Raw genomic sequence first — 26,705 nt, forward strand, 5'->3', positions numbered from 1 at the left:
ATCAAATCAAGGTTTATGCTTTTAAATCAAATCAAATCAAATTTTATTTGTCACATACACATGGTTAGCAGATGTTAATGCGAGTGTAGTGAAATGCTTGTGCTTCTAGCTCAATCAGAGCAGTAAGGATAATAATAATAATAATATTAATAAACTATACACACATAATCCAGAAAAATTAAGAAATAACAGAACTAGCAATGTCAGAGACCGGAGTATAAATATATATACAGTGAGTGTACAAAACATTAAGAACACCTGCTCTTTCCATGACACAGACTGACCAGGTGAATCCAGGTGAAAGATATGGTCCCTTATTGATGTCACTTGTTAAATTCACTTCAATCAGTGTAGATGAAGGGGAGGAGACGGGTTAAAGAAGGATTTTTAAGCCTTTGGACATTTGACACATGGATTGTGTATGTGTGCCATTCAGAGGGTGAATGGGCAAGACAAAATATTGAAGTGCCTTTGAACGGGGTTTGGTAGTAGTTGCCAGGCGCATCGGTTTGAGTGTGTCAAGAACTGCAACGCTGCTGGGTTTTTCACACTCAAAGTGGGTGAAACAGTATGGAAACATCATTAAAGTGACCAGTGTTCAATGACTTTGTACATGGGGCAGCAGTCTCTAAGCCGCAGGGTTGAGTACCGGGTGGTAGCCGGCTGGAACAGTGACTGAGGCTCATACAGCTACGGTGTTATGTTTTGTCTGCATGCCTCATGACACAGATACCTTTATCATAAACTCATGGCAATAACTTTTTTTTTTTTAAATTTTGTGAACCAAGTGAACTCACATGGTTTGTTGACAATTTTGTTGTTGTTGTTGTTTGTTCTCTGATATTCACAGGAGCCGTTGTTGTTGTTGTTGTTGTTTGTTCTCTGATATTCACAGGAGCCGTTGTTGTTGTTGTTGTTGTTTGTTCTCTGATATTCACAGGAGCGCCAACTGTTTTCATCACAGCTTGGGTTATTACAAAGGCTTATTTAAAACACTCTGGGTAAGTTCACTGCTATTTTGTTAGTTTGTTTGTGTTAGTGTTTGTTTGTCTAGAATCTGTTTTGTTTTTTCTCAGAATCTCCTCCCAATCTCCTCCTCCTCCCCTCCTTTGTCAACAGGTGTTTTGAATATCCTGTGATGCTGTGTTCCACATTGCAATTGAAAATGTATCTCAACAGGCAATGAATGTATGCTAGTAGTCCATCCATGAAACACTCACAGAAAATGCTGTCAATTTACTATAATAAAATATGAACCTATGGCAAACATCCTACTGCACTTTCCTGTACACCCAGAAGAAAAACAGTAGCACTTAAACAGGTACAGACAAATTGCCAGGGCAAAAATCAAAACGTGCAACCAGGAAGGGCCCCTGGACCAAGTTTAGGAAACCCTGTCTTAGGGGACAAAGAAGGGTACATTTCTTATATATACAGAAAGCCCTCAGAAAGAATTCACACCACTTGAGTTTTTTCCACATTTTGTTGTGTTACAGTCTGAATTTAAAATTTATTACATTTAGATTTTATTTTAATTTTATTTTATCACTGGCCTACACACAAAATCCAATAATGTAAAAGTGGAATTATGTTTTTAGGAATTTGTTACAAATTCATTCAAAAATTATAAGCTGAAATGTCTTCTGTCAATTTGTTTTCAAACCCTTTGTTATGGCAAGACTAAAAAAGTTCAGGAGTACAAATGTGCTAAACGAGTCACATAATAAGTTACAATTTTTTATGTTAAACACTATTATTGCATCTCTTTACCCCACACATACAATTATCTGTAAGGTCCCTCAGTCGAGCAGTGAATGGTAGCAGACACTGAATATCTCTCTGAGCATGGTGAAGTTATTAATTACACTTTGGATGGTGTATCAATACACTCGGTCACTACAAAGATACAGGCATCCGGAGAGGAAGGAAACCGCTCAGGGATTTCACCATGAGGTCAATGATGACTTTAAAACAGTGTGGATGGATCGACAACATTGTAGTTACTCTAAAATACTAATCTAATTGACAAGAGTGAAAAAAAGGAAACTTTGTGTTTGCAACAAGGCACTGAAGTAATACTGAGAAAAAAAAACGTCAAAGCAATTAACCTTTTGTCCTGAATACAAAGTGTTACGTTTGTGGAAAATCCAATCCAATACATTTGATTCAAATGTGACTAATTCCATTCTCCATTCTCTTGTTAATTCGACCATGAAGGCCTGATTCACGCAGTCTCCTCTGAACAGTTGATGTTGAGATGTGTCTGTTACTTGAAATCTGTGAAGCATTTATTTGGGCTGCAATTTCTGAGGCTGGTAACGAATGATGGTAACGAATAATGAATTTATCCTCTGCAGCAAAGGTAACTCTGGGACTTCCATTCCTGTGGCGGTCCTCATTAGAGCCAGTTTCATCATAGCGCTTGATGGTTTTTGCGACTGCACTTGCAGAAACTTCTTGAAATGTTCCACTTTGACTGACCATCATGTCTTAAAGTAATGATGGACTGACGTTTCTCTTTGCTTATTTGAGCTGTTATTGCCACATTATAGTCTTGTCTTTTACCAAATAGGGCTATCTTCTGTGTGCCACCCTTATGTTGTCACAACACAACTGATTGGCTCAAACGCATTAATTGGCTCAAACACAAATTAACAAGACACACCTGTTAATGGAAATGCATTCCAGGTGACTACCTCATGACGCTGGTTGAGAGAATGCCGAGTGTGTGCAAAGCTGTCATCAAGGCAAAAGGTGGCTACTTTGAAGAATCTCAAATATATTTTATATTTGTTTAACACTTTTTTTGGTTACTACATGATTACTTCCATGTGTATTATTTCATAGTTTTGATGTCTTCACTATTACCCTACAATGTAGAAATTAGTAAAAATAAAGAAAAACCCCGGAATTGGTAGATGTGCCCAAACTTTTGATTGGTACTGTACATACTGTGCCGTGAAAATGTATTTGACCCCTATTTTCGCATACTTTGATTCTGAATGTTATCAGATCTTCAATCAAAACCTAAAAAATAAAGGGAACCTGAGTTTACAAAAAACAAACAAAATTGATACTTATTTAATTTACAAAGTTATGCAACACCCAATTCACCTGTGTGAAAAAGTAAATGCCCCCTTACACTCAATAACTGGTTGTGCCACCTTTAACTGCACTGACTGCAACCAACCACTTCCTGTAGTTGTTGATCAGTCTCTCACATTGCTGTGGAGGAATTTACTGTAGCTGCACTTACTACAACCAACCACTTCCTGTAGTTGTTGATCAGTCTCTCACATCGCTGTGGAGGAATTTACTGTAGCTGCACTGACTCCAACCAACCACTTCCTGTAGTTGTTGATCAGTCTCTCACATCGCTGTGGAGGAATTTACTGTAGCTGCACTGACTCCAACCAACCACTTCCTGTAGTTGTTGATCAGTCTCTCACATCACTGTGGAGGAATTTACTGTAGCTGCACTGACTCCAACCAACCACTTCCTGTAGTTGTTGATCAGTCTCTCACATCGCTGTGGAGGAATTTACTGTAGCTGCACTGACTACAACCAACCACTTCCTGTAGTTGTTGATCAGTCTCTCACATCGCTGTGGGGGAATTTACTGTAGCTGCACTGACTACAACCAACCACTTCCTGTAGTTGTTGATCAGTCTCTCACATCGCTGTGGGGGAATTTACTGTAGCTGCACTGACTACAACCAATCACTTCCTGTAGTTGTTGATCAGTCTCTCACATCGCTGTGGGGGAATTTACTGTAGCTGCACTGACTACAACCAACCACTTCCTGTAGTTGTTGATCAGTCTCTCACATCGCTGTGGAGGAATTTACTGTAGCTGCACTGACTCCAACCAACCACTTCCTGTAGTTGTTGATCAGTCTCTCACATCGCTGTGGAGGAATTTACTGTAGCTGCACTGACTCCAACCAACCACTTCCTGTAGTTGTTGATCAGTCTCTCACATCACTGTGGAGGAATTTACTGTAGCTGTACTGACTCCAACCAACCACTTCCTGTAGTTGTTGATCAGTCTCTCACATCACTGTGGAGGAATTTACTGTAGCTGCACTGACTCTAACCAACCACTTCCTGTAGTTGTTGATCAGTCTCTCACATCGCTGTGGAGGAATTTACTGTAGCTGCACTGACTCCAACCAACCACTTCCTGTAGTTGTTGATCAGTCTCTCACATCGCTGTGGGGGAATTTACTGTAGCTGCACTGACTCCAACCAACCACTTCCTGTAGTTGTTGATCAGTCTCTCACATCGCTGTGGAGGAATTTACTGTAGCTGCACTGACTCCAACCAACCACTTCCTGTAGTTGTTGATCAGTCTCTCACATCGCTGTGGAGGAATTCTGGCCCACTCTTCCATGCAGAACTGCTTTAACTCAGTAACATTTGTGGGGTTTCAAGCATGAACTGCTCATTTCAAGTCCTGTCACAACATCTCAGTTGGGATTAGATCTGGACTTTGACTAGGCCATTACAAAACTTCAAATGTGTAGACTTTTTAGCTATTTTCATGTAGACTTGATTGTGTGTTTTGGATCATTGTCTTGCTGCACGACCCAGCTACACTTCAGCTTCAGCTCACAGACGGATGGCCTGACATTCTCCTGTAGAATTCACTGATACAGAGCAGAATTCATGGTTACTTCTATTAAGGCAAGTCGTCCAGGTCCTGAGGCAGCAAAGCATCCCCCAAACCCTCACACTACCACCACCATGCTTGTCCGTTGGTATGAGGTTCTTACTGTGGAATGCAATGTTTGGTTTTCGCCAGGCATAATGGGGCCCATGTTATTTAAAAGCTTGACTCAAGTTTGCCAAAAAACACTTGTCACGTGTGCTCCCTCTCAGGCCTCTAGGTCACCAGGCTGCTCATTATGGCACACACCTATCACCATAGTTATGCGCACCTGATCAGACTCACCTGGACTCCATCACCTCCCTGATTACCTTCCCTATATATGTCACTCCCTTTGGTTCCTTCCCCAGGCGTTATTGTTTCTGTGTCACATATGTGCGTTGTTCCTGGTTCATATTATGATGTGTTATTAAAACACTTCCTGAATTTGCTTCCCGACTTTCAGCGCACATCATTACAGAATAACGGCTCACCTTCTCTCGGGGGGAATGACGTCAGGTCCGGGAGCCGCTACAGGCTCTCATGCCTCAGACAGGTCGCCAGGCTCCCCTGCCTCCGTCGGCTCTCATGCCTCAGCCGGATCGTCTTATTTTGTATTATGTTGTGTTTATTTATTAAAACACTCACTCCGCCAGATCACATCCGCTGAGCAACAGCCCAGCAGAAGTCCATTTTAGTGTTTTTGTATTTCTGAGCACAGCAGTGCAGTAAACTTTTTCAACTACTCCTACATCTTTCCTTTCTTTCTTTCCTACATCGGCATCCGTTACTCTACTGAAATCTGGTGTCCCAAAAGGGTGAGAACTGCCTTGTAGACATGGACACCAAGGCAGAGGATCTCTTCAGCGCTGAGCCAGCCGACGCTGCTGGATCCGGAGGTGTCAAGGGAAGGCTGTGGCTGCCCAAAGGCCTCTGGCCCGGTGTGGCCAAGTAGTGGTTTGATTGTTTCCGTGCGTCCATCCGTCTCTGGGCTGGCTTCGTGGATCACAGGAAGTTCACCAAGCCCCGCAACTTTGGTGAACTGTGCCAGAGGGTGGTGCACAACTTTGACACCTACAACAGCAACTACACCTTCATCTTCCTCGGCCTCATCCTCTACTGCATTATCAGCTCTCCCATGCCGCTGATTGCTTTGGCAGTGTTTGTTGGTGCCTTCTACATCATCCACCTCAAGTCCCTGGTGTCTAAACTGGTCGTCTTTGGAAAAGAGGTGACCGGACCTCACCAATTGGGTCTGGCTGGGGCTGTCTCTTTCCCTGTGTTCTGGTTGGCTGGTGCAGGAGCTGCAGTGTTTATGGTCCTGGGCGCGACGATGTTTGTGATTGGCTCTCACGCTGCCTTCCGAGAGCTGGAGGGAGGATCGGAAATGGAGGAGCTCTTCATGGAGCCTGTGTGAAGGCATGGTGATAGAAGAATCTGTATATCTGTGTCATTATAGCGTCTGTGACAGCATTGGCAGCGCCATTGAGGCTACAACCCATAAGAATCCCCACGCGGGTGACTACTTTAAAATGGCAGAAGCACAGTGGAAGCCCTGAAAGGGGGTTCCCCATGCTAAAACAGCCTTTTGGCCTCTTATCTTTCTCTGTGTGAACCCTCAACACTCACCTTTGACCTTTTTTTAATACAACAAAGAATGCACCTTGTCATGCCTCTGAAGTGATTTGCTGTTACTGACCCTCTACAACTCCGTAAGACCCTGATAGTACTCAATTTAGAAGAATATGTTGATTGACTGTCGTACGCACAAAGAGTGACTGAGACGTGGTTCATGTACCTCAGCACACTTCATACTGTGTGCCTACTTCATACTGTCTTTTCCAAATGTGACTGATACCTCTCATTTTGTGTTTAATATCAGTCAGCCTTTTGTTTGTTGCCTCTACCTTCCGTTTTAATGTTCCCTTGTGGATATCTAATAATACAAAATGTCACTCGGTCAACTCAAGACCTCAAGACATGTTACAAAGAGCTTTAACATCGCTACAGTAATAATTCAGATTTAAAAAGAAAATCCTATATAGCTGATGTTGAATAAGTCCTCAGCGAGCACCATTAAACTGAATGAGGGAAGTAACATCAACTCGCCAACGCTTCTCTGACTAGGGGAGAAGTGCCCTTTGCAGCTTTACAATGTATTTATCCAACTAGAAGTAATGGTTCTTTCAGACAAATTGCATTTTCTTTAAAGCAATGCTTAGTGGATATTCCAGATACCTAATGGTGATCAAGCATTATGTTTAAATCATATTTTGTATTGTACATACTGCATCTATTTTTAGTCGTGTGAAGGCATGTGATGCAGTGTTGATGGGTAAACTTTTCATAATTTATTCGCTCTGCTTTATGGCTTTGACATTTAAAGATCAATATATTATATTTTTTAAATATAGATTTCATACTTGTCATGCTATCTTTTTGCTATTTTTTATTTATTTTTAATGACAATTGGGAAGTGCAATAAACTATCCTACCCAAGAAAAAAACAAAAACACTTACTCCCTGAACTTTCAGCGCACATCGTTACAACCTGGATGACCATTACGAAGAATGTTCTATGGACAAATGATTCGAAAGTGTAACTTTTTTGGACGACATGGGTCATATGAGTTATAGTTGTTCTGTTAAGCACATTTTTACTCCTGGACTTATTTAGGCTGGCCGTAACAAACGGGTTGAATACTTATTGACGCGAGACATGTCCGCTTTTATACATTTAAATCAAATTCTATAAACAAAATTCCACTGGGATTAATATGGGGTATTGTGTGTAGATCAGTGACACAACATCTCAATTGTATCCATTTTAAATTCAGACTGTAAGACAACAAAATGTGGAAAAGTAAAGGGGTTAAAATACTTTCTGCAAGAACTGTACATTTTTATATTCCCGGGATACTTGTTTTTTTTAAGGGTGTTTTTTAAAAAGGTGACCCTGCTAGGTAAAGTCCCCCCTTTATCTCACCTCGCTGGTCACCATAGCAGCACCCACCTGTAGCACGCGCTCCAGCAGGTATATCTCTCTGGTCACCCCCCCAAAACCAATTCTTACTTTGGCCGCCTCTCCTTCCAGTTCTCTGCTGCCAATGACTGGAACGAACTGCAAAAATCTCTGAAACTGGAAACGCGTATCTCCCTCGCGAGCTTTAAGCACCAGCTGTCAGAGCAGCTCACAGATTACTGCACCTGTACATAGCCCACCTATAATTTAGCCCAAACAACTACCTCTCCCCCTACTGTATTTATTTATTTATTTATTTTGCTCCTTTGCACCCCCATTATTTCTATCTCTACTTTGCACATTCTTCCACTGCAAATCTACCATTCCAGTGTTTATTTTTATATATCTATATATTATTTTTTTTTACTTGCTATATTGCATTTACTTCGCCACCATGGCTTTTTTTGCCTTTACCTCCCTTATCTCACCTCATTTGCTCACATCGCATATAGACTTGTTTCTACTGTATTATTGACTGTATGTTTGTTTTACTCCATGTGTAACTCTGTGTTGTTGTATGTGTCGAACTGCTTTGCTTTATCTTGGCCAGGTCGCAATTGTAAATGAGAACTTGTTCTCAACTTGCCTACCTGGTTAAATAAAGGTTAAATAAAAAAAATTAAAAAAATACTGCAGTGCCCAATTATTCATAGAACCAAGGTATGAATTTGTTAGACAAATGATTATTATAAACTGCCAATGCCACATGCCAATGCTACATTGTAGCAATGTTACCTGAACCTGCCATGAATTTCCTGTGGTGATGAATGGTTGGTCTCTATGGAGGCCGTTAGGAGGACTTGATATTGTAGTGTTCCCCACAATAGGCAACCTTGACAAAAATCCATGTACAATTTCATATTTTATTGAATGATTTAAAAAAATTTTTTTTACAATGATTCACATTTTGGTCATCTTGAATTATAAAATGGGAAAGAGAGTTTTGCCTTAACTTTGTATGTATCCATTAGTATCTAAATAATGTGTGTGTGTGTGTGTGTGTTGGTGACATCTTCATCCTCTGCTCCTCCCTCTGTCCTCTATAGGTGTTGGGACATTATTAACGACCATCCCTGGTGGATCATCAAAATGCCAATATTACTGACCATACTGGTATGTCACACACACACACACACACATTCACTAGCCTAGCCGATGATTGACATTTTACATACAACTCTACATTCTAGTAATTAAATGTCAGCCCTCTTTCATTCCCAAACCCAGGTCAACTTCATCCTGTTCATCTGTATAATCCGGATCCTGCGTCAGAAAATGAATTGCAGAGACATAGGAAGGAAGGAATCTCATCAATACTCGTAGGTTTTTGTTGTTGTTTACTTTCCCAGCTGTTTTATTTTAATTCACTAGGATGTGTTCATATCAGGATGTCAATATATGTGTAGCTGGTATGCACTCAAAAAAAAAAAGAGATTCAGGGTTTCTGTTTAGTATTTTGTTCATTATGGGGTGCTTAGATAGACAAACGTATTCAGCCTAAGCCCCATTTACACCTGGTTCTAACATGCGTCCTTTGTTCTGATTGTGCCCACAATTTTAGACAGGTGTAGATGACGCATTGTGATCTGACTGTTATCAGATCATATGAAGTGCAAACAGATAAGATAAGGACAACAGCAGGGGAATATCAGGACGAGGAGGTATGTTAGCGCCAGGTATAAAAGAGGCTAGTGTCATCAGCGTCTCGAGGTTCTTCATTTTGATCTCGTTATAAGATACTTACTCTATAAACTATAGTTAGCTGACATTCAACCCCCCCCCCCCCCCCCCCCCAAAACAAAACAGTAATTCGTAAAAGGTAACTTTGCATGTAGAAGTTGTGCTTTCTGTAAAACGTATGGTTGAAGCAGATCATTATCAACCATAAATATAATCTAGACTCCTGTATAACCTACAACTCATGTAGTTTGTTAGTTAACTTTTTTTTGTTAATTTTACGCTGGTCAGACAACACGGAGACTGACAATCCGTCTTAATGAACGACGCAGCAACATTACGCGCTGTGATTCGCCTCTCCTGTTGCCAGACATTTTATGGAAGTGGGCCAATACACTTACAGTAGGAATAGTAAAGCGCCCTTTACTGGCTCAAATAGTGACCAATCAGCCTGTTACCAACCTTTTAGTAAACTTCCGGGAAAAAATGTGTTTGACCAGATACAATGCTATTTCACAGTGAACAAATTGGCAACAGAATTTCAGCACTCTTGTAGGGAAGGACATTCAACAAGCACAGCACTTAACACAAATGACTGATGATTGCCTGAGAGAAAAGGATGATAAGATGATTGTGGGGTCTGTATGTTAGACTTCAGTGCAGCTTTTGACATTATCGATCACAGTCTGCTGCTGGAAAAACATATGTGTTATGGCTTTACACCCCCCTGCTGTAATGTGGATAAAGAGTTACTTGTCTAACAGAACACAGAGGGGGTTCTTTAATGGAAGCCTCTCAAATATAATCCAGGTAGAATCAGGAATTCCCCACAGTAGCTGTTTAGGCCCGTTGCTTTTTTCATTTTTTTGTCTAATGACATGCCACTGACTTTGAGTAAAGCCAGAGTGTCTATGTATGCGGATGACTCAACACTATACACATCAGCTACTACAGCGACTGAAATGACTGCAACACTTAACAAAGAGCTGCAGTTAGCTTCAGAGTGGGCGGCAAGGAATAAATATTTCTAAAACTAAAAGCATTGCATTTGGGACAAAACAGTCACTAAACCCTGAACCTCAACTTAAATCTTGTAATGAATAATGTGGAAATTGAGCAAGTTGAGTTGACTAAACTACTTGGAGAAACCCTGGATTGTAAACGGTCCTGGTCAAAACATATTGATGCAGTGGTACCTAAGATGGGGAAAAGTCTGTCTATAATAAAGTGCTGCTCTGCCTTCTTAACAACAGTATCAACAAGGCAGGTCCTACAGGCCCTAGTTTCTACCTTCTTAACAACACTATCAACAAGGCAGGTCCTACAGGCCCTAGTTTCTACCTTCTTAACAACACTATCAACAAGGCAGGTCCTACAGGCCCAAGTTTCTACCTTCTTAACAACACTATCAACAAGGCAGGTCCTACAGGACCTAGTTTCTACCTTCTTAACAACACTATCAACAAGGCTGGTCCTACAGGCCCTAGTTTCTACCTTCTTAACAGCACTATCAACAAGGCAGGTCCTACAGGCCCTAGTTTCTACCTTCTTAACAACACTATCAACAAGGCAGGTCCTACAGGACCTAGTTTCTACCTTCTTAACAACACTATCAACAAGGCAGGTCCTACAGGCCCTATTTTCTACCTTCTTAACAACACTATCAACAAGTCAGGTCCTACAGGCTCTAGTTTCTACCTTCTTAACAACACTATCAACAAGGCAGGTCCTACAGGCCCAAGTTTCTACCTTCTTAACAACACTATCAACAAGGCAGGTCCTACAGGACCTAGTTTCTACCTTCTTAACAACATAATCAACAAGGCAGGTCCTACAGGCCCTAGTTTCTACCTTCTTAACAACACTATCAACAAGGCAGGTCCTACAGGCCCTAGTTTCTACCTTCTTAACAACACTATCAACAAGGCAGGTCCTACAGGCCCTAGTTTCTACCTTCTTAACAACACTATCAACAAGGCAGGTCCTACAGGCCCTATTTTCTACCTTCTTAACAACACTATCAACAAGTCAGGTCCTACAGGCTCTAGTTTCTACCTTCTTAACAACACTATCAACAAGGCAGGTCCTACAGGCCCTAGTTTCTACCTTCTTAACAACACTATCAACAAGGCAGGTCCTACAGGCCCTAGTTTCTACCTTCTTAACAACACTATCAACAAGGCAGGTCCTACAGGACCTAGTTTCTACCTTCTTAACAACACTATCAACAAGGCAGGTCCTACAGGCCCTAGTTTCTACCTTCTTAACAGCACTATCAACAAGGCAGGTCCTACAGGCCCTAGTTTCTACCTTCTTAACAACACTATCAACAAGGCAGGTCCTACAGGCCCAAGTTTCTACCTTCTTAACAACACTATCAACAAGGCAGGTCCTACAGGACCTAGTTTCTACCTTCTTAACAACACTATCAACAAGGCTGGTCCTACAGGCCCTAGTTTCTACCTTCTTAACAGCACTATCAACAAGGCAGGTCCTACAGGCCCTAGTTTCTACCTTCTTAACAACACTATCAACAAGGCAGGTCCTACAGGACCTAGTTTCTACCTTCTTAACAACACTATCAACAAGGCAGGTCCTACAGGACCTAGTTTTGTCGCACCTTGACTACTGTTCAGTCTTGTGGTCAGGTGCCACAAAACAGGCCCTTGGATGTACACAGAGCTAATATTAATAATATGCATGTCAATCTCTCCTGGCTGAAAGTGGAGGAGAGATTGACTTCATCACTACTTGTATTTATGAGAGGTATTGACATGTTGAGTTGAACTGACGCAAGCAGTAAAATTAGATTAAAAAAATGGATTAAAAAACACCTTATGGAACAGCCGGGACTGTGAAGCAACACAAAGATTGGCAAAGACACACACACACGGATTTTGTACTGTAGATATGTGGTAGAGTAGGGGCCTAAGGGCTCACAGTGTGTTGTGAAATCTGTTATGAATGTATTGTAATGTTTTTATAATTGTATAACTGCCTTCATTTAACTGGACCCCAGGAAGAGTAGCTGCTGCCTTGGCAGGAACTAATGGGGATCCATAATAAACCCCAGGAAGAGTAGCTGCTGCCTTGGCAGGAACTAATGGGGATCCATAATAAACCCCAGGAAGAGTAGCTGCTGCCTTGGCAGGAACTAATGGGGATCCATAATAAACCCCAGGAAGAGTAGCTGCTGCTTTGACAGGAACTAATGGGGATCCATAATAAACCTCAGGAAGAGTAGCTGCTGCCTTGACAGGAACTAATGGGGATCCATAATAAACCCCAGGAAGAGTAACTGCTGCCTTGGCAGGAACTAATGGGGATCCATAATAAACCCCAGGAAGAGTAGCTGCTGCCTTGGCAGGAACTAATGGGGATCCATAATAAACCCCAGGAAGAGTAGCTGCTGCCTTGACAGGAACTAATGGGGATCCATAATAAACCCCAGGAAGAGTAGCTGCTGTCTTGGCAGGAACTAATGGGGATCCATAATAAACCCCAAGAAGAGTAGCTGCTGCCTTGGCAGGAACTAATGGGGATCCATAATAAACCCCAGGAAGAGTCGCTGCTGTCTTGGCAGGAACTAATGGGGATCCATAATAAACCCCAGGAAGAGTAGCTGCTGTCTTGGCAGGAACTAATGGGGATCCATAATAAACCCCAGGAAGAGTAGCTGCTGCCTTGGCAGGAACTAATGGGGATCCATAATAAACCCCAGGAAGAGTAGCTGCTGCTTTAGCAGGAACTAATGGGGATCCATAATAAATACAAATTCAAACACTGGTAGCTATATAGTTTCCCAGATGATTTATACACTTGTACATCAAGAAAATGGGGCGGCAGGGTAGCCTAGTGCATTAGAGCATTGGACTAGTAACCGAAAGGTTGCAAGTTCAAATCCCCAAGTTGACAAGGTACAAATCTGTCGTTCTGTCCCTGAACAGGCACTGTTCCTAGGCCATCATTAAAAATAAAAATGTGTTCTTAACTTACTTGCCAAGTTAAATAAATCAAAATGAATAGTTGCAGTACCCTTGTCCATTGAGATGGATTGGAATCTAGAGTTAAAGTAAGTAATTTGGTGCCAATGATGTATCTGTAAGAAGTATTCATTGTCAAACAGAAAATCATTTTTGGACAGAACAATTTTTTACAAATCTACCATGTAATTGGTCGGTGGTTTTTGTGATTTGCACCTGTTGAAAATACGATAATGCCTCGAGGCCAGCTTAATTCGCTATATTTGTATAAAGTGCAGCAACATGAAGTGTAACAAACCATTCTCCTTCATCAATGAGTGGATTTTCAACAAGCAACAAGCAACCTGTAGTATCTATAATGTAGGAAAAAAGTCAGGTCACTCAAGGTTGAATATGGTAGACTACAAATTTCGATACATTTTCACCTAAACAACCAAACCAGAAACAATTGGTCTCATTAGGAATATATTTGTATGACACTTATGGACCTTATTAAGTCTTTATATAACGGGAGTTACAGGGAAATACATAATAAGATATTTTAATTATTTTTCTAAAAGCCAGTTGCTTTTAGAATCGAATTCCGTTTTGTGATTAGCCGTGTGGTTAAGCAGAAGGCGTTTATAGTACTTCTGATCGGCAAGCATTTCTTACATTTTCTCAACATACTTGCATGTGTCCTGTACTACAATACTAATCCATACCATCCCCCCTAATCAGAGTTTTTTTTTTTGTAAGGCTCTTATCATTATGTCAGCTGCTCTAATGCTAATCTCTCTGAGGAAGAACGGTTGTTAATTCTATATCTCTTATGATTGTTCTGTTGTAAAATTTGATACATTTTGCTTTCTACAAGTTTACGATAAGTATTGATCCAGGCTGTATCACAACCGGCTGTGATTGGGAGTCCCATAGGGCGGCGCACAATTGGCCCAGCGTCATCCGGGTTTGGCCGGTGTATGCCATCATTGTAAATAATAATTTGTTCTTAACTGACTTGCCTAGTTAAATAAAGGTTAAATATATATAGATATTTTTTTAAATGATAGACGGATTAAAAGTGGGGGGAATAAACTTGCTCTTTGGTTTAAAGACAGGTGTAGGTCTTTTTTTGAGTGCGGACCAACTAAACAATTTTGGAATTCTATACAGTTTTGGTCGACGCACCTTTTCTGAGGGCAGTGGTCACAACTTTCATATTGTAAGGGTTGTACAACATTTTACCTTACCATTTGTAATATTGTTCTTCAGGAAAGACACCCAGCTGTGAGATATTGTTAAAATACACCCCCCCATCTACAGAACGATGGTTAGCTTCACCTCTGTCCTTTTGGTTATTGGTAGATATCTGGAATGTTCTCTATCCAAATCCACAGTCGAGAAATATCGATAATATTGGTATTTTTTTTCTGTCTGGCTCACCATTTAGAATACAACATTCCAGATGATCACACAAAAAATATTCAAAGATATACTGCCCCCCCCCCCCCAAAAAAAAAAAAAATCAACCCTCATTCTGTTGTTCTGATCCACAGGAGGTTGGCTAAATCCACACTACTGTTGATACCTCTGTTCGGAATCAACTACATCATCTTTGCCTTCATCCCTGAAGACATCAACACTCGAATCAGGATGGTCATCGACCTGATTCTAGGATCCTTCCAGGTAGGATGGTCTTTGACCTGATTCTAGGATCCTTCCAGGTAGGATGGTCTTTGACCTGATTCTAGGATCCTTCCAGGTAGGATGGTCTTTGACCTGATTCTAGGATCCTTCCAGGTAGGATGGTCTTTGACCTGATTCTAGGATCCTTCCAGGTAGGATGGTCTTTGACCTGATTCTAGGATCCTTCCAGGTAGGATGGTCATTGACCTGATTCTAGGATCCTTCCAGGTAGGATGGTCTTTGACCTGATTCTAGGATCCTTCCAGGTAGGATGGTCTTTAACCTGATTGTAGGATCCTTCCATGTAGGAAAGAACTAAGCCCTCCATGCAATAATATAACATGTAGGCCTTAGTATATGGTGACTTACTGTACAGTCAGGCCAAAAGTTTTGAGAATGACACAAATATTAATTTTCACAAAGTCTGCTGCCTCAGTTTGTATGATGGCAATTTGCATATACTCCAGAATGTTATGAAGAGTGATCAGCTGAATTGCAATTCATTACAAAGTCCCTCTTTGCCATGCATTTCAGCCCTGCCACAAAAGGACCAGCTGACATCATGTCAGTGATTCTCTCGTTAACACAGGTGTGAGTGTTGACGAGGACAAGGCTGGAGATCACTCTGTCATGCTGATTGAGTTCGAATAACAGACTTGAAGCTTCAAAAGGAGGGTGGTGCATGGAATCATTGTGCTTCCTCTGTCAATTATGGTTACCTGCAAGGAGACACATGCAGTCATCATTGCTTTCCACAAAAAAGGGCTTCACAGGCAAGGATTGCACCTAAATCAACCATTTATCGGATCATCAAGAACTTCAAGGAGAGCGGTTCAATTGTTGTGAAGAAGGCTTCAGGGCACCCAAGAAAGTCCAGCAAGCGCCAGGACCATCTCCTAAAGTTGTTTCAGCTGCGGGATCGGGGCACCACCAGTACTTGCTCAGGAATGGCAGCAGGCAGGTGTGAGTGCATCTGCACGCACATTGAGGCGAAGACATTTGGAGGATTTTATTTTTAAAAGAAGGGAAGCAAATTAAGCCACTTCACTCCAGGAAAAACATCAGGGACAGACTGATATTCTGCAGGGATTGGACTGCTGAGGACTGGGGTAAAGTCATTTTCTCTGATGAATCCCCTTTCCGATTGTTTGGAGCATCTGTAAAAAAGCTTGTCTGGAGAAGACAAGGTGAGCGCTACCTTCAGTCCTGTGTCATGCCAACAGTAAAGCATCCTGAGACCATTCATGTGTGGGGTTGCTTCTCAGCCCAGGGAGTGGGCTCCCTCACAATTTTGCCTAAGAACACAGCCATGAATAAAGAATGGTACCAACACATCCTCCAAGAGCAACTTATCCCAACCATCCAGGAACAGTTTGGTGACGAACAATGTCTTTTCCAGCATGATGGAACATCTTGCCATAAGGCAAAAGTGCTAACAAAGTGGCTCGGGGAACAAAACATTTATATTTTGAGTCCATGGCCAGGAAACACCCCAGACCTTAATCCCATTGAGAATCTTGTGGTCAATCCTCAAGAGGCGGGTGGACAAACAAAAACTCACAAATTCTGACAACTCCAAGCATTGATTATGCAAAAATGGGCTGCCATCAGTCAGGATGTGGCCCAGAAGTTAGTTGACAGCATGCCAAGGCAGATTGCAGAGCTCTTGAAAAAGAAGGGTCAACACTGCAAATATTGACACTCTGCACCACTCTGCACCTTCATGTAATTGTCAATAAAAGCCTTTGACACTTATGAAATGCTTGTAATTATACTTCAGTATTCCATAGTAACTTCTGACAAAAATATCTAAAGGCACTGAGGCAGCAAACTTTGAAAATTAATATTTGTGTCATTCTCAAAACTTTTGGCCACTACTGTATTACTATCTTGTTTTGAATTACGGAACACATGGGTCATTCTACGAAAATGGTGGCTTTCCTGTGCTGGCCCTATTCACCAGGAAAAAACACTTAAAAGTGTGAGTTAATGAAACAAAAAATATAGTTTTTTTGTTTTAATTTAAGTGTTTTATTATTAATAAAACATATGTAAGACAGTTATATTGCAAACTATTTATATATATATATTGTAGAGCACGGTCAGTACCATGAAATTGGCTTGTCTCTCGGGTCAGGAGTCATGGTTTAGTGACATATTTTGAGTTTTAAAATATATATATATATATTTTTCTCCCTCTTTAAATGTCATAATACAAAGGAAAGTTATATAGTTATTTAGTGGACTAATCACATAATATGGCTTTATTTTTTGATAGATATGGCGAAATAAGGTGCTGCTGAAAAGCAAACTCTCTACAGACAGCGCAGGCATGCTGACCCACACCACAGAGCAGCCTACCTTCAACAAAAACAGCAGACTTAAAGGATTTAGAGAGTCAAAAAAGAGAGAGTGAAGGATCTCACAGAAAGGGAAAAAAAGACAGGAGCGAACAAAATGGCGGGTCAGACAGGCAAAACACAGATAGAGATTGAGATCAGGAATAACAGTGTTCACCATCCCCCATCCACTCCAGACAGTGAACCCAGTACTGCAAGGTCATAATTAAGACAACGTGTCTGTAGGAAGACATATGTACTCTGTATCTACAGAGTTCGTCTGACAAGTGTATTGTGTTATTTTGGCCCATCTTAATATTTTCTTTTCATTGTCCAGTCTAAGATATGGCTTTTTATTTGCAACTCTGCCTAGAAGGCAAGCATCCCGGAATCGCCTCTTCGCTGTTGACGTTGAGACTGGTGTTTTGCGGGTACTATTTAATGAAGCTGCCAGTTGAGGACTTGTGAGGCGTCTGTTTCTCAAACTAGACACTCTAATGTACTTTTCCTCTTGCTCAGTTGTGCAACGGGGCCTCCCACTCCTCTTTCTATTCTGGTTAGAGCCAGTTTGTGCTGTTCTGTGAAGGGAGTAGAACATAGCATTGTACGAGATCTTCCGTTTCTTGGAAATTTCTCACATGGAATAGCCTTCATTTCTCCGAACAAGAATAGACTGACGAGTTTCAGAAAAACGTTTTTTTGTTTCTGGCCATTTTGAACCTGTAATCGAACCCACAAATGCTGATGCTCCAGATACTCAACAAGTCTAAAGAAGGCCAGTTTTATTGCCTCTTTAAATCAGCACAACAGTTTTCAGCTGTGCTAACATAATTGCAGAAGGGTTTTCTAATGATCAATTAGCCATTTAAAATGATAAACTTGGATTAGCTAACACAACGTGCCATTGGAACACAGGAGTGATGGTTGCTGATAATGGGCTTTTGTACTCCTATGTAGATATTCCATTAAAAATCAGCCGTTTCCAGCTACAATAGTCATTTACAACATTAACAATTTCTTCACTGTATTTCTGATCAATTTGATGTTATTTTAATGGACAAAAAAATGTGTTTTTCCACCAAAAACAAGGACATTTCTTAGTGCCTCCAAACTTTTTAACTGTAGTGTACATACAGTTATCTGTATGGTCCCTTAGTCGAACAGTGAATTTCTTACACAGATTCAACCACAAAGACCAGGGAGGTTTTCCAATGCCTCGCAAAGAAGGGCACCTATTGGTAGATGGGTAAAAAAAATTAACATTGAAAGCCCTGTGAGCTTGGTGAAGTTATTAATTACACTTTGGATGGTGTCTCAATACACACACTCACTACAAAGATAAAGGCATCCTTCCTAACTCAGTTGCCGGAGAGGAAGGAATCCGCTCAGGGATTTCAGCATGAGGTCAATGGTGACTTTAAAACAGTTACAGAGTTTAATGGCTGTGATAGGAGAAAACTGAGGATGGATCAACAACATTGTAGTTACTCCACAATACTTATATTGAACCTTTATTTAACTAGGCAAGTCAGTTAACCTCTACGGGAGGAATAATACATTGTAGCCTTTCTCTTGCATTTCAAAGATGATACAAATATAAAAAATAAAACTGCATGTTTTCTTTAATCAGATCTAATGTGCTATATTCTCCTACATTAATATCACATTTCCACAATCTTCAAAGTGTTTCCTTTCAAATTGTATCAAGAATATGCATATCCTTGCTTCAGGTCCTGAGCCACAGGCAGTTAGATTTTGGTATGTCATTTTAGGCGAGAATTTTGGGGGAAAAGGGTCCAATCCTTAAGTTAAGAACAAATTCTTATTTACAATGACAGCCTACAACAAGACACTAAAGTAATACTGAAACAAATGGGGCAAAGCAATTCACTTGTTGTCCTGAATACAAAGTGTTATCTTTGGGGCAAATCAAATACAGCACATTACTGTGTACCACTCTTCATATTTTCAAGCATTATGGTGGCTGCATCATGTTAGGGGTATGCTTGTAATTGTTAAGGACTGGGGAGTTTTTCAGGATAAAACAATTAACAGAATGGAGCTAAGCACAGGCAAAATCCTATTGGAAAACCTGGCTCAGTCTGCTTTCCACCAGACACTGGGAGATGAATTCACCTTTAAGCAGGAAAATAACCTAAAACACAAGGCCATATATACACTGGAGTTGTTTACCAAGAAGACTGTGAATGTTCCTGAGTGACCAAGTTACAGTTTTGACTTAAATATGCTTAAAAATCTATGGCAAGACCTGAAAATGGGTTTCTAGCTATGATCATCAACCAATTGGAGCTTGAAGAATTTTGAAAAGAAAAGTGGGCATATGTTGCACAATTCAGGTGTGGAAAGCTTTTAGAAACCTCACCAGAAAGACTCGGGTGTAATTATAGCTGTAATTGCTGCCAAAGGTGCTGCTATAAAGTATTGACTCAGGGGTGTGAATACTTAAGTAAATTAGATTTTTCTGTAATTTTATTTTCAATAAATTTGCAAACAAATCTAAAAACATGTTTTAAGTTTGTAATTATAGGTTATTGTGTGTTGATGGAGTGAGATGTTTTATTTATTTAAATCGATTTTGAATTCGGGATGTATTCATTCATGGGGAATGAATACTTTCTGAACGCGTTGTAAGGATATTAACAATATTCTGTAATTAGTCTCAGTCAGTCTAGTATGTTAACTGTTCAGGATGTAAAGAATGCAATATGTCTATGTTCTCTGCATTCTCCAAGTGTAAAAAAACTAAAACAACGTAATACAGTCATAGGACTTGTAATAATGAGGTTTGATATCCTCCCTGTCCCCATCTGACTCCCATGAACTTTACGTTCTGTGTTATGAGTTGAGGTTGAGGTTGAGCCAAACGGGCCATTTGCGGTAAAAGAGAAAGAGATACAGAATACCACAGGGAAACTGCTGCAGGAGCTTTTCCTGGCTATTAGGGAATATGAAGTAAACACTTGAATCATATGGCACAGAAAGATACATTTTCATCCATCTAACCATTTAGATATGTGCACTAAATAGAAGTGAATATATAGACAGATTATATAGCGTAATGTACAACTCAAGTATGTAAACCCTCGACCCTTAAACTCTCAAGAAGCTCTCTCACAAGTCATTCTGACTTTATATTTTCTTTCCAAATACCCAGGTCATTTGTGAGAGCAATGATCTAGTTGTTATGATAGCAGTCTTAATTTATATCTGCTTTAAACTCGTATTTTCCCTCGGGAAAAACCTCTCATGTCCTCTCTGCACAAAATTCTATCAGGCCCAAAATTAATGACCCTACCTCATGCTGAATTTGGTCATAATCTTTGAGATCATTTTTCAGTCTTCCACAACTGCTCTGGCTGAGTCTCTCTGGGGCAAAGGCCTTTCTATGAAACAGAACACTCATCATCAGGAATCCTAATGATCGATTGTTGTCTCCTCTCTCTCTCTCTGACTCTCTCTCTCTCTGACTCACTCTCTCCGTCTGTCTCTCTCTGTCCGTCTCTCTCTCTGACTCGCTCTCTCCGTCTGTCTCTCTCTCTCTGTGTCTGTCTCTCTCTGTGTCTGTCTCTCTCTCTGTGTCTGTCTCTCTCTCTGTGTCTGTCTCTCTCTCTATGTCTGTCTCTCTCTCTGTGTCTGTCTCTCTCTCTGTGTCTGTCTCTCTGTCTTTCTGTCTGCCTCTCTATCTTTCTGTCTCTATGTCTCTCTCAGGGGTTTGGGGTTGCAGTCCTGTATTGTTTCCTAAATGGAGAGGTAATAACATACACATGCCACTCCACAGACACAAAATGGTTCCTAAGATGAGCTGACAATGTTAGGCTGAATTTGGAATACATTTTTGGATCCAATACTGTAAACTTTACATTTTTCTCACACCGAGAGTCTCACTGTGTCTATATGTTAGACACAGAAAGAGATAGATGAAGACTAACAGATAGTCTTCATCTACAAGGTGTATCTCTTTCTGTGTCTATATCTTTTCTGACTTATCCCTCTTGCTGTGTCCTATCCCCTCTCAATCTCTCCCCTTCTGTTTATGTTCCTCTCTCCCTCCTCTCTTCCCTCTATCCCCACCAGGTGCAGGGGGAGGTGAAGCGTAAGTGGCGGCGATGGCACATGCAAAGGTTTCTGGGTAAAGGAGACACCAAATACCAGCAGCCCCAGTATCTGGGTAGCAACGGTAATAACTTCAGCACTCAGATCACCATGCTGACCAGGTGTAGCCCCACCACACGTCGAGCTTCCGACTGCCAGGAACACTTCTCTGCTATCTGAGCCCAGCTCTGGGTGGTAACAGAGGGCAGAGAAGAGGAGGAAACAGAGATGAGCTGCACTGAAGCGCTGTTTAGTATTCAGTCAGCACAGTAGAGACCACCAGCCAACCACACACAACAACAGCAATGATAGGCTTAGATCAGGAAAGCCGCGGACCAATTTAACACAATTTATTTAGCTTGTTTTTTGTTTAATTTAGGAAATCAGTTCCCAAGTATTCATACAAAAAAAAAAAAAAAGAGAGACATCGTGTCTCAATATAATCAAGGTATGAAATTATTGTTATTTTCAAAATGTCTTTTTGGGCTTAGTTGTGGTTGCAGTGTACACATTTTTACATGGGGCAGCAGGTAGTCTAGCGGTTAGAGAGAAGCGAGCCAGCAACCGAAGGTTTGCCCGGGTCTGACGGGAAAAATCTGGCAAAAAGTGAGCTGGCAACCGGAGGTTTGCTGGTATCAACACACTTAACCCCCCCCCCCCCCACAACAACAGCTCCCCAGGCACTCAGTGTGGCAGCCTCGACACCTCCAAAACCTGTATACTGTATGTATGTATGTATGTATGTATGTGTGTCTTTCGGAGGGGTTGGGTTAAAAGCGGAAGTTACATTTCGGTTAGACGTTGTTGACGAATAAAGTGATCTAAAGCTTCATAACAATGTTCCGGTCCTCCAACCGGCCGCAATGACAAAAATCAGCCGTGGCTAAATCTAGTCACCTAATCCCTGGTCTACACTATGTGTTAAATCCAAAAAACCTTCCAGTTTGAATCACCATTGGATATATCTGTGTGTGTATTGAGTGTTGTGTTAGTCCGTGTGGCAGGGTTGAAGTCAATTCCATTTTAATTCTAGTCAAATTCAGAAAGTAAAACCAAATTCCAAATTTTAATCATGGAAAACCATTCAAGAGAATTGGAATTTCAGTGTACTTCCTGAATTAGAAATGGAATTGACCCCAACTCTGCTGTGTGACTTGAGATAATCGTAACTTTACATTGGTCTCATGAGCTAGCTACAGAAGCCTGATCCCAGATCTGTAACATACTGTATGTGCTTTAGCCAGCTTCTTTGTCATACATGTTTGACATGACAACAAATGAACATGAACAGAGAAGTTGGCTAACAGAAGAGCAACCGGTTAGGAGCTACGGCTAGGTATTAGGCTAGGAGCTGGGTAACAGGCTAGGAGCTAGGACTGGGTAACAGGCTAGGAGCTGGGTAACAGGCTAGGAGCTAGGACTGGGTAACAGGCTAGGAGCTAGGACTGGGTAACAGGCTAGGAGCTAGGACTGGGTAACAGGCTAGGAGCTAGGACTGGGTAACAGGCTATGAGCTAGGACTGGGTAACAGGCTAGGAGCTGGGTAACAGGCTAGGAGCTAGGACTGGGTAACAGGCTAGGAGCTAGGACTGAGTAACAGGCTAGGAGCTGGGTAACAGGCTAGGAGCTAGGACTGGGTAACAGGCTATGAGCTAGGACTGGGTAACAGGCTAGGAGCTAGGACTGGGTAACAGGCTAGGAGCTAGGACTGGGTAACAGGCTAGGAGCTGGGTAACAGGCTAGGAGCTAGGACTGGGTAACAGGCTAGGAGCTAGGACTGGGTAACAGGCTAGGAGCTACGACTAGGTAACAGGCTAGGAGCTAGGACTGGGTAACAGGCCAGGAGCTAAGACTAGGTAACTGGCTAGGAGCTAGGACTGGGTAACAGGCCAGGAGCTAGGACTGGGTAACAGGCCAGGAGCTAAGACTAGGTATTAGGCTAGGACTGGGTAACAGGCCAGGAGCTAAGACTAGGTAACAGGTTAGGACTAGGTAACAGACTAGGCGCTTGGACTAGGTAACAGGCTAGGAGCTAGGACTGGGTAACAGGCTAGGAGCTAGGACTGGGTATTAGGCTAGGACTGGGTAACAGGCTAGGAGCTAGGACTGGGTAACAGGCTAGGAGCTAGGACTGGGTAACAGGCCAGGAGCTAAGACTAGGTATTAGGCTAGGAGCTGGGTAACAGGCTAGGAGCTAGGACTGGGTAACAGGCCAGGAGCTAAGACTAGGTAACAGGTTAGGACTAGGTAACAGACTAGGCGCTTGGACTAGGTAACAGGCTAGGAGCTAGGACTGGGTAACAGGCCAGGAGCTAAGACTAGGTAACAGGTTAGGAGCTAAGACTAGGTAACAGACTAGGAGCTAGAACTAGGTAACAGACTAGGAACTAGGAGTAGGTAACAGACTAGGAGCTAGGACTAGGTAACAGGCTAGGAGCTAGGACTATGTAACAGGCTAGGAGCTAGATAACAGGCTAGGTGATAGGACTAGGTAACAGGCTAGGAGCTAGTACTCGGTAACATGTAGGAGCTAGGCAACCGGCTAGGAGCTAGGTAACAGGCTAGGAGCTAGGACTGGGTAACAGGTATGGAGATAGGTAACAGGCTAGGAGCTAGGACTAGGTAACATGCTAGGAACTAAGACTAGGTAACAGACTAGAAGTTAAGACTAGTTAACAGGCTAGGAGCAAGGTAACAGGATAGGAGCTAGCTAACAGACTAGGAGCTAGCACTAGGAAACAGGCTAGGAGCTAGGACTAGGTAAGAGACTAGGAGCTAGGTAACAGTCTACGACCTAGAATTAGGTAACATGGTAGGACTAGGTAAAAGGCTAGGACTAGGTAACAGACTAGGAGCTAGGTAACAGTCTACGACCTAGAATTAGGTAACATGGTAGGACTAGGTAAAAGGCTAGGACTTGGTAACAGACTAGGCGCTTGGACTAGGTAACAGGTACGGAGCTAGGTAACAGGCTAGGAGCTAGGACTAGGTAACATGCTAGGAACTAAGACTAGGTAACAGACTAGAAGCTAGGACTAGGTAACAGGCTAGGACTAGGTAACAGGCTAGGAGCTAAGACTAGTTAACAGGCTAGGAGCAAGGTAACAGGATAGGAGCTAGCTAACAGACTAGGAGCTAGCACTAGGAAACAGGCTAGGTGCTAGGACTAGGTAACAGGCCAGGACTAGGTAACAGGCTAGGACTCGATAACAGGCATAGGCTAAGTCTAGGTAACAGGCTAGGACTAGGTAACAGGCTGGGAGCTAGGACTATGTAACAGGCAAGGAGCTGGGACTATGTAACAGGTTAGGTGCAAGAGTGATTGACTGGCTGTGCTGGCCAGTTCACGTTACTCAACTTTAGAGTCACACGTTGTCGACGTGGCAGCATCTACATTGGAAGGATCTCAAAGTGAAACGTTATCCACGTGGTCCAGTCTATATTGGAAGCATCTGGTCTCCTCCCTTATCTATCTAGTATCCAGCTGTCCATGATCAACCATTGACGAAGACACTTTTATGTACCAGAATTATGTTGTGTTGAAACATAGCTGGATAACATTCCAAGAAAAGAAGCTTATAGTTTTCATAGAATTTATGTGCGGGATTGAAGCGGCAAGATGTTTTCATTGTAAGGCCGAGTCTCTTAGTGCATAGTTTGGTGTGCAGACAGTCAGGTATTTTTCAGTCTTGCTCTTACATTCCCCCTCCCTTTAAAAAAATAGTTTTGAGTTTCACTACAGATGCACCTGTATGTGTTTTTCATTAAAAACGTAAACTTATCCACGAAAGATCATAAGTGGGAAGACCAGGCGGTTAGCCATGGTGTTTAGCCACATGGTGAAGTTTCCTCCCATAGCTCCTAACCTGTTGCCACGTCTACGAGGTAAGATATCTCATTTCAATGGTACTGAATTGTTTCCCACTTGGTTTCTAAAACCTTTTCAGAAATCTGTGTTGTTTACCTTGTTGTATTTCATTGTACATGTGAATACGTGAATGTACCTCTCACCTAAAAATGTCATACAATGGTTCCAGCGACGGGCGAAGCTGCATATACAGTAGGAATGAAGTACGTGTTTTATCATGTGTTTTATTGTGGTTATTTACAGTTCTCAGGTGTTGACTGGATTTCAATGCATATCATGTATTATGTCATTATTTTTAAGTTTTGTATTTGTGTTACGTGTTCAGTTGTATTATTTTAAACACACTGTATCGATATTCTCAGTCATTTGATAGGATATCTATCTACAAGAATAACTATGTTTGACATTCTATGGAATGCTTTGGAACATTCCGAACAACACAAAAAAAAAGTGTGGTGTAAGCAAGTGTTTTGTAAATATTGTGCAATTCTGTTTTTGGATTCAGTTTAAAGGATGTTCTAGTAAAGACGGAAGCAAATGAAACCCTTTGCGTTTTCTTCTGTCGGAAACGATCTCTGTTCTCCAGTCCTCACGTTTACAACCAGGGAACACGATGACAAATAGATGACTTATCTTTAATATATAAATTATGTGGCTCCTCAACCTGTGTCAGGAGACCTATTGTTGTCCGTAGTATTTACACATCCTTGTTTATATATTGTATACCTTCTACGATAGTGTACATTTGAACTGTCAAGGCTGAAAAAAACGTTAACCTGGTTATTAACTGAAGAAAACTAGACTTGAATTCACACGGTATCTTTCTAGAACAATAGCGAAACAGAGCATGGATTTAGTGTGGTTTCCAGGCAGGAAGAAAATATTAGTCACATTTTATTCAACAGCAGTAGCATAGTTTTCTTTTTGGGAAGGGGGGCGATTTTCACAATGCAAATTGTTTATAATAATAATAATAATTGTAATAATAATTAGAGGCCTTTAATCGGTTGCATTCAGTGATAAAATGTACAAAATTTTGATCGTCACGATATTCTAATGATGGTCCTCAAGAGCTTTAGATAGTAATTTGGTATTTCCCAGAACGGAAAAGGGTCAGGAACCGCTGCCTTAGCCCTAAAGAGTATTTCACTTCCTGCCTGTCCATCTCTCAAACAGGAAAGTGTTCTTGGACAAGCCTATGATGATAGAGCAGCGATACTAAAGCCACAACTAGGATCAATCTTCTCTCATCATCACCTCCTTGAGTTAATCACAGACAGAACCAATGACACGCTTTTGACCTTGAGATAGTAAGTGATCAAGTAAAATGAGTCCCAAATGGCACCCTATTCCCTATATAGTGCACTACTTTTGCCCAGAAATAGGGT

The 26,705-nt window shown here is 41.5% G+C and overlaps 1 protein-coding gene and 1 pseudogene across 4 annotated transcripts in view; both read left to right on the forward strand.

Moving 5' to 3' along the window:
* Positions 1 to 25,878, forward strand: part of vipr1a (vasoactive intestinal peptide receptor 1a) — a 105,896-nt gene extending 80,018 nt beyond the window's left edge. The window contains exons 8-15 of one of the 4 annotated variants that reach the window (XR_005052989.1): positions 941 to 1,001; positions 8,719 to 8,785; positions 8,900 to 8,991; positions 14,868 to 14,997; positions 21,066 to 21,107; positions 21,432 to 23,491; positions 23,722 to 24,209; positions 24,290 to 25,878. Coding sequence is in view for 1 of the 4 variants with exons in the window: in XM_036986615.1 (XP_036842510.1) it covers positions 941 to 1,001; positions 8,719 to 8,785; positions 8,900 to 8,991; positions 14,868 to 14,997; positions 21,066 to 21,107; positions 21,432 to 21,629 (590 nt within the window). In the remaining 3 variants the exon portion in view is untranslated. Of the gene's footprint in view, positions 1 to 940; positions 1,002 to 8,718; positions 8,786 to 8,899; positions 8,992 to 14,867; positions 14,998 to 21,065; positions 21,108 to 21,431; positions 23,530 to 23,721 lie in introns of those variants that run through there. The other 3 variants (XR_005052990.1, XR_005052988.1, XM_036986615.1) reach the window with 3 other exon arrangements.
* On the forward strand, positions 5,428 to 6,151 carry LOC110530830 (annotated as a pseudogene).
* Positions 25,879 to 26,705: the final 827 nt, after the last annotated feature.

Source organism: Oncorhynchus mykiss, chromosome 8, assembly GCF_013265735.2.
Source record: "Oncorhynchus mykiss isolate Arlee chromosome 8, USDA_OmykA_1.1, whole genome shotgun sequence".
NCBI classification, from domain to species: Eukaryota; Metazoa; Chordata; class Actinopteri; order Salmoniformes; family Salmonidae; genus Oncorhynchus; species Oncorhynchus mykiss.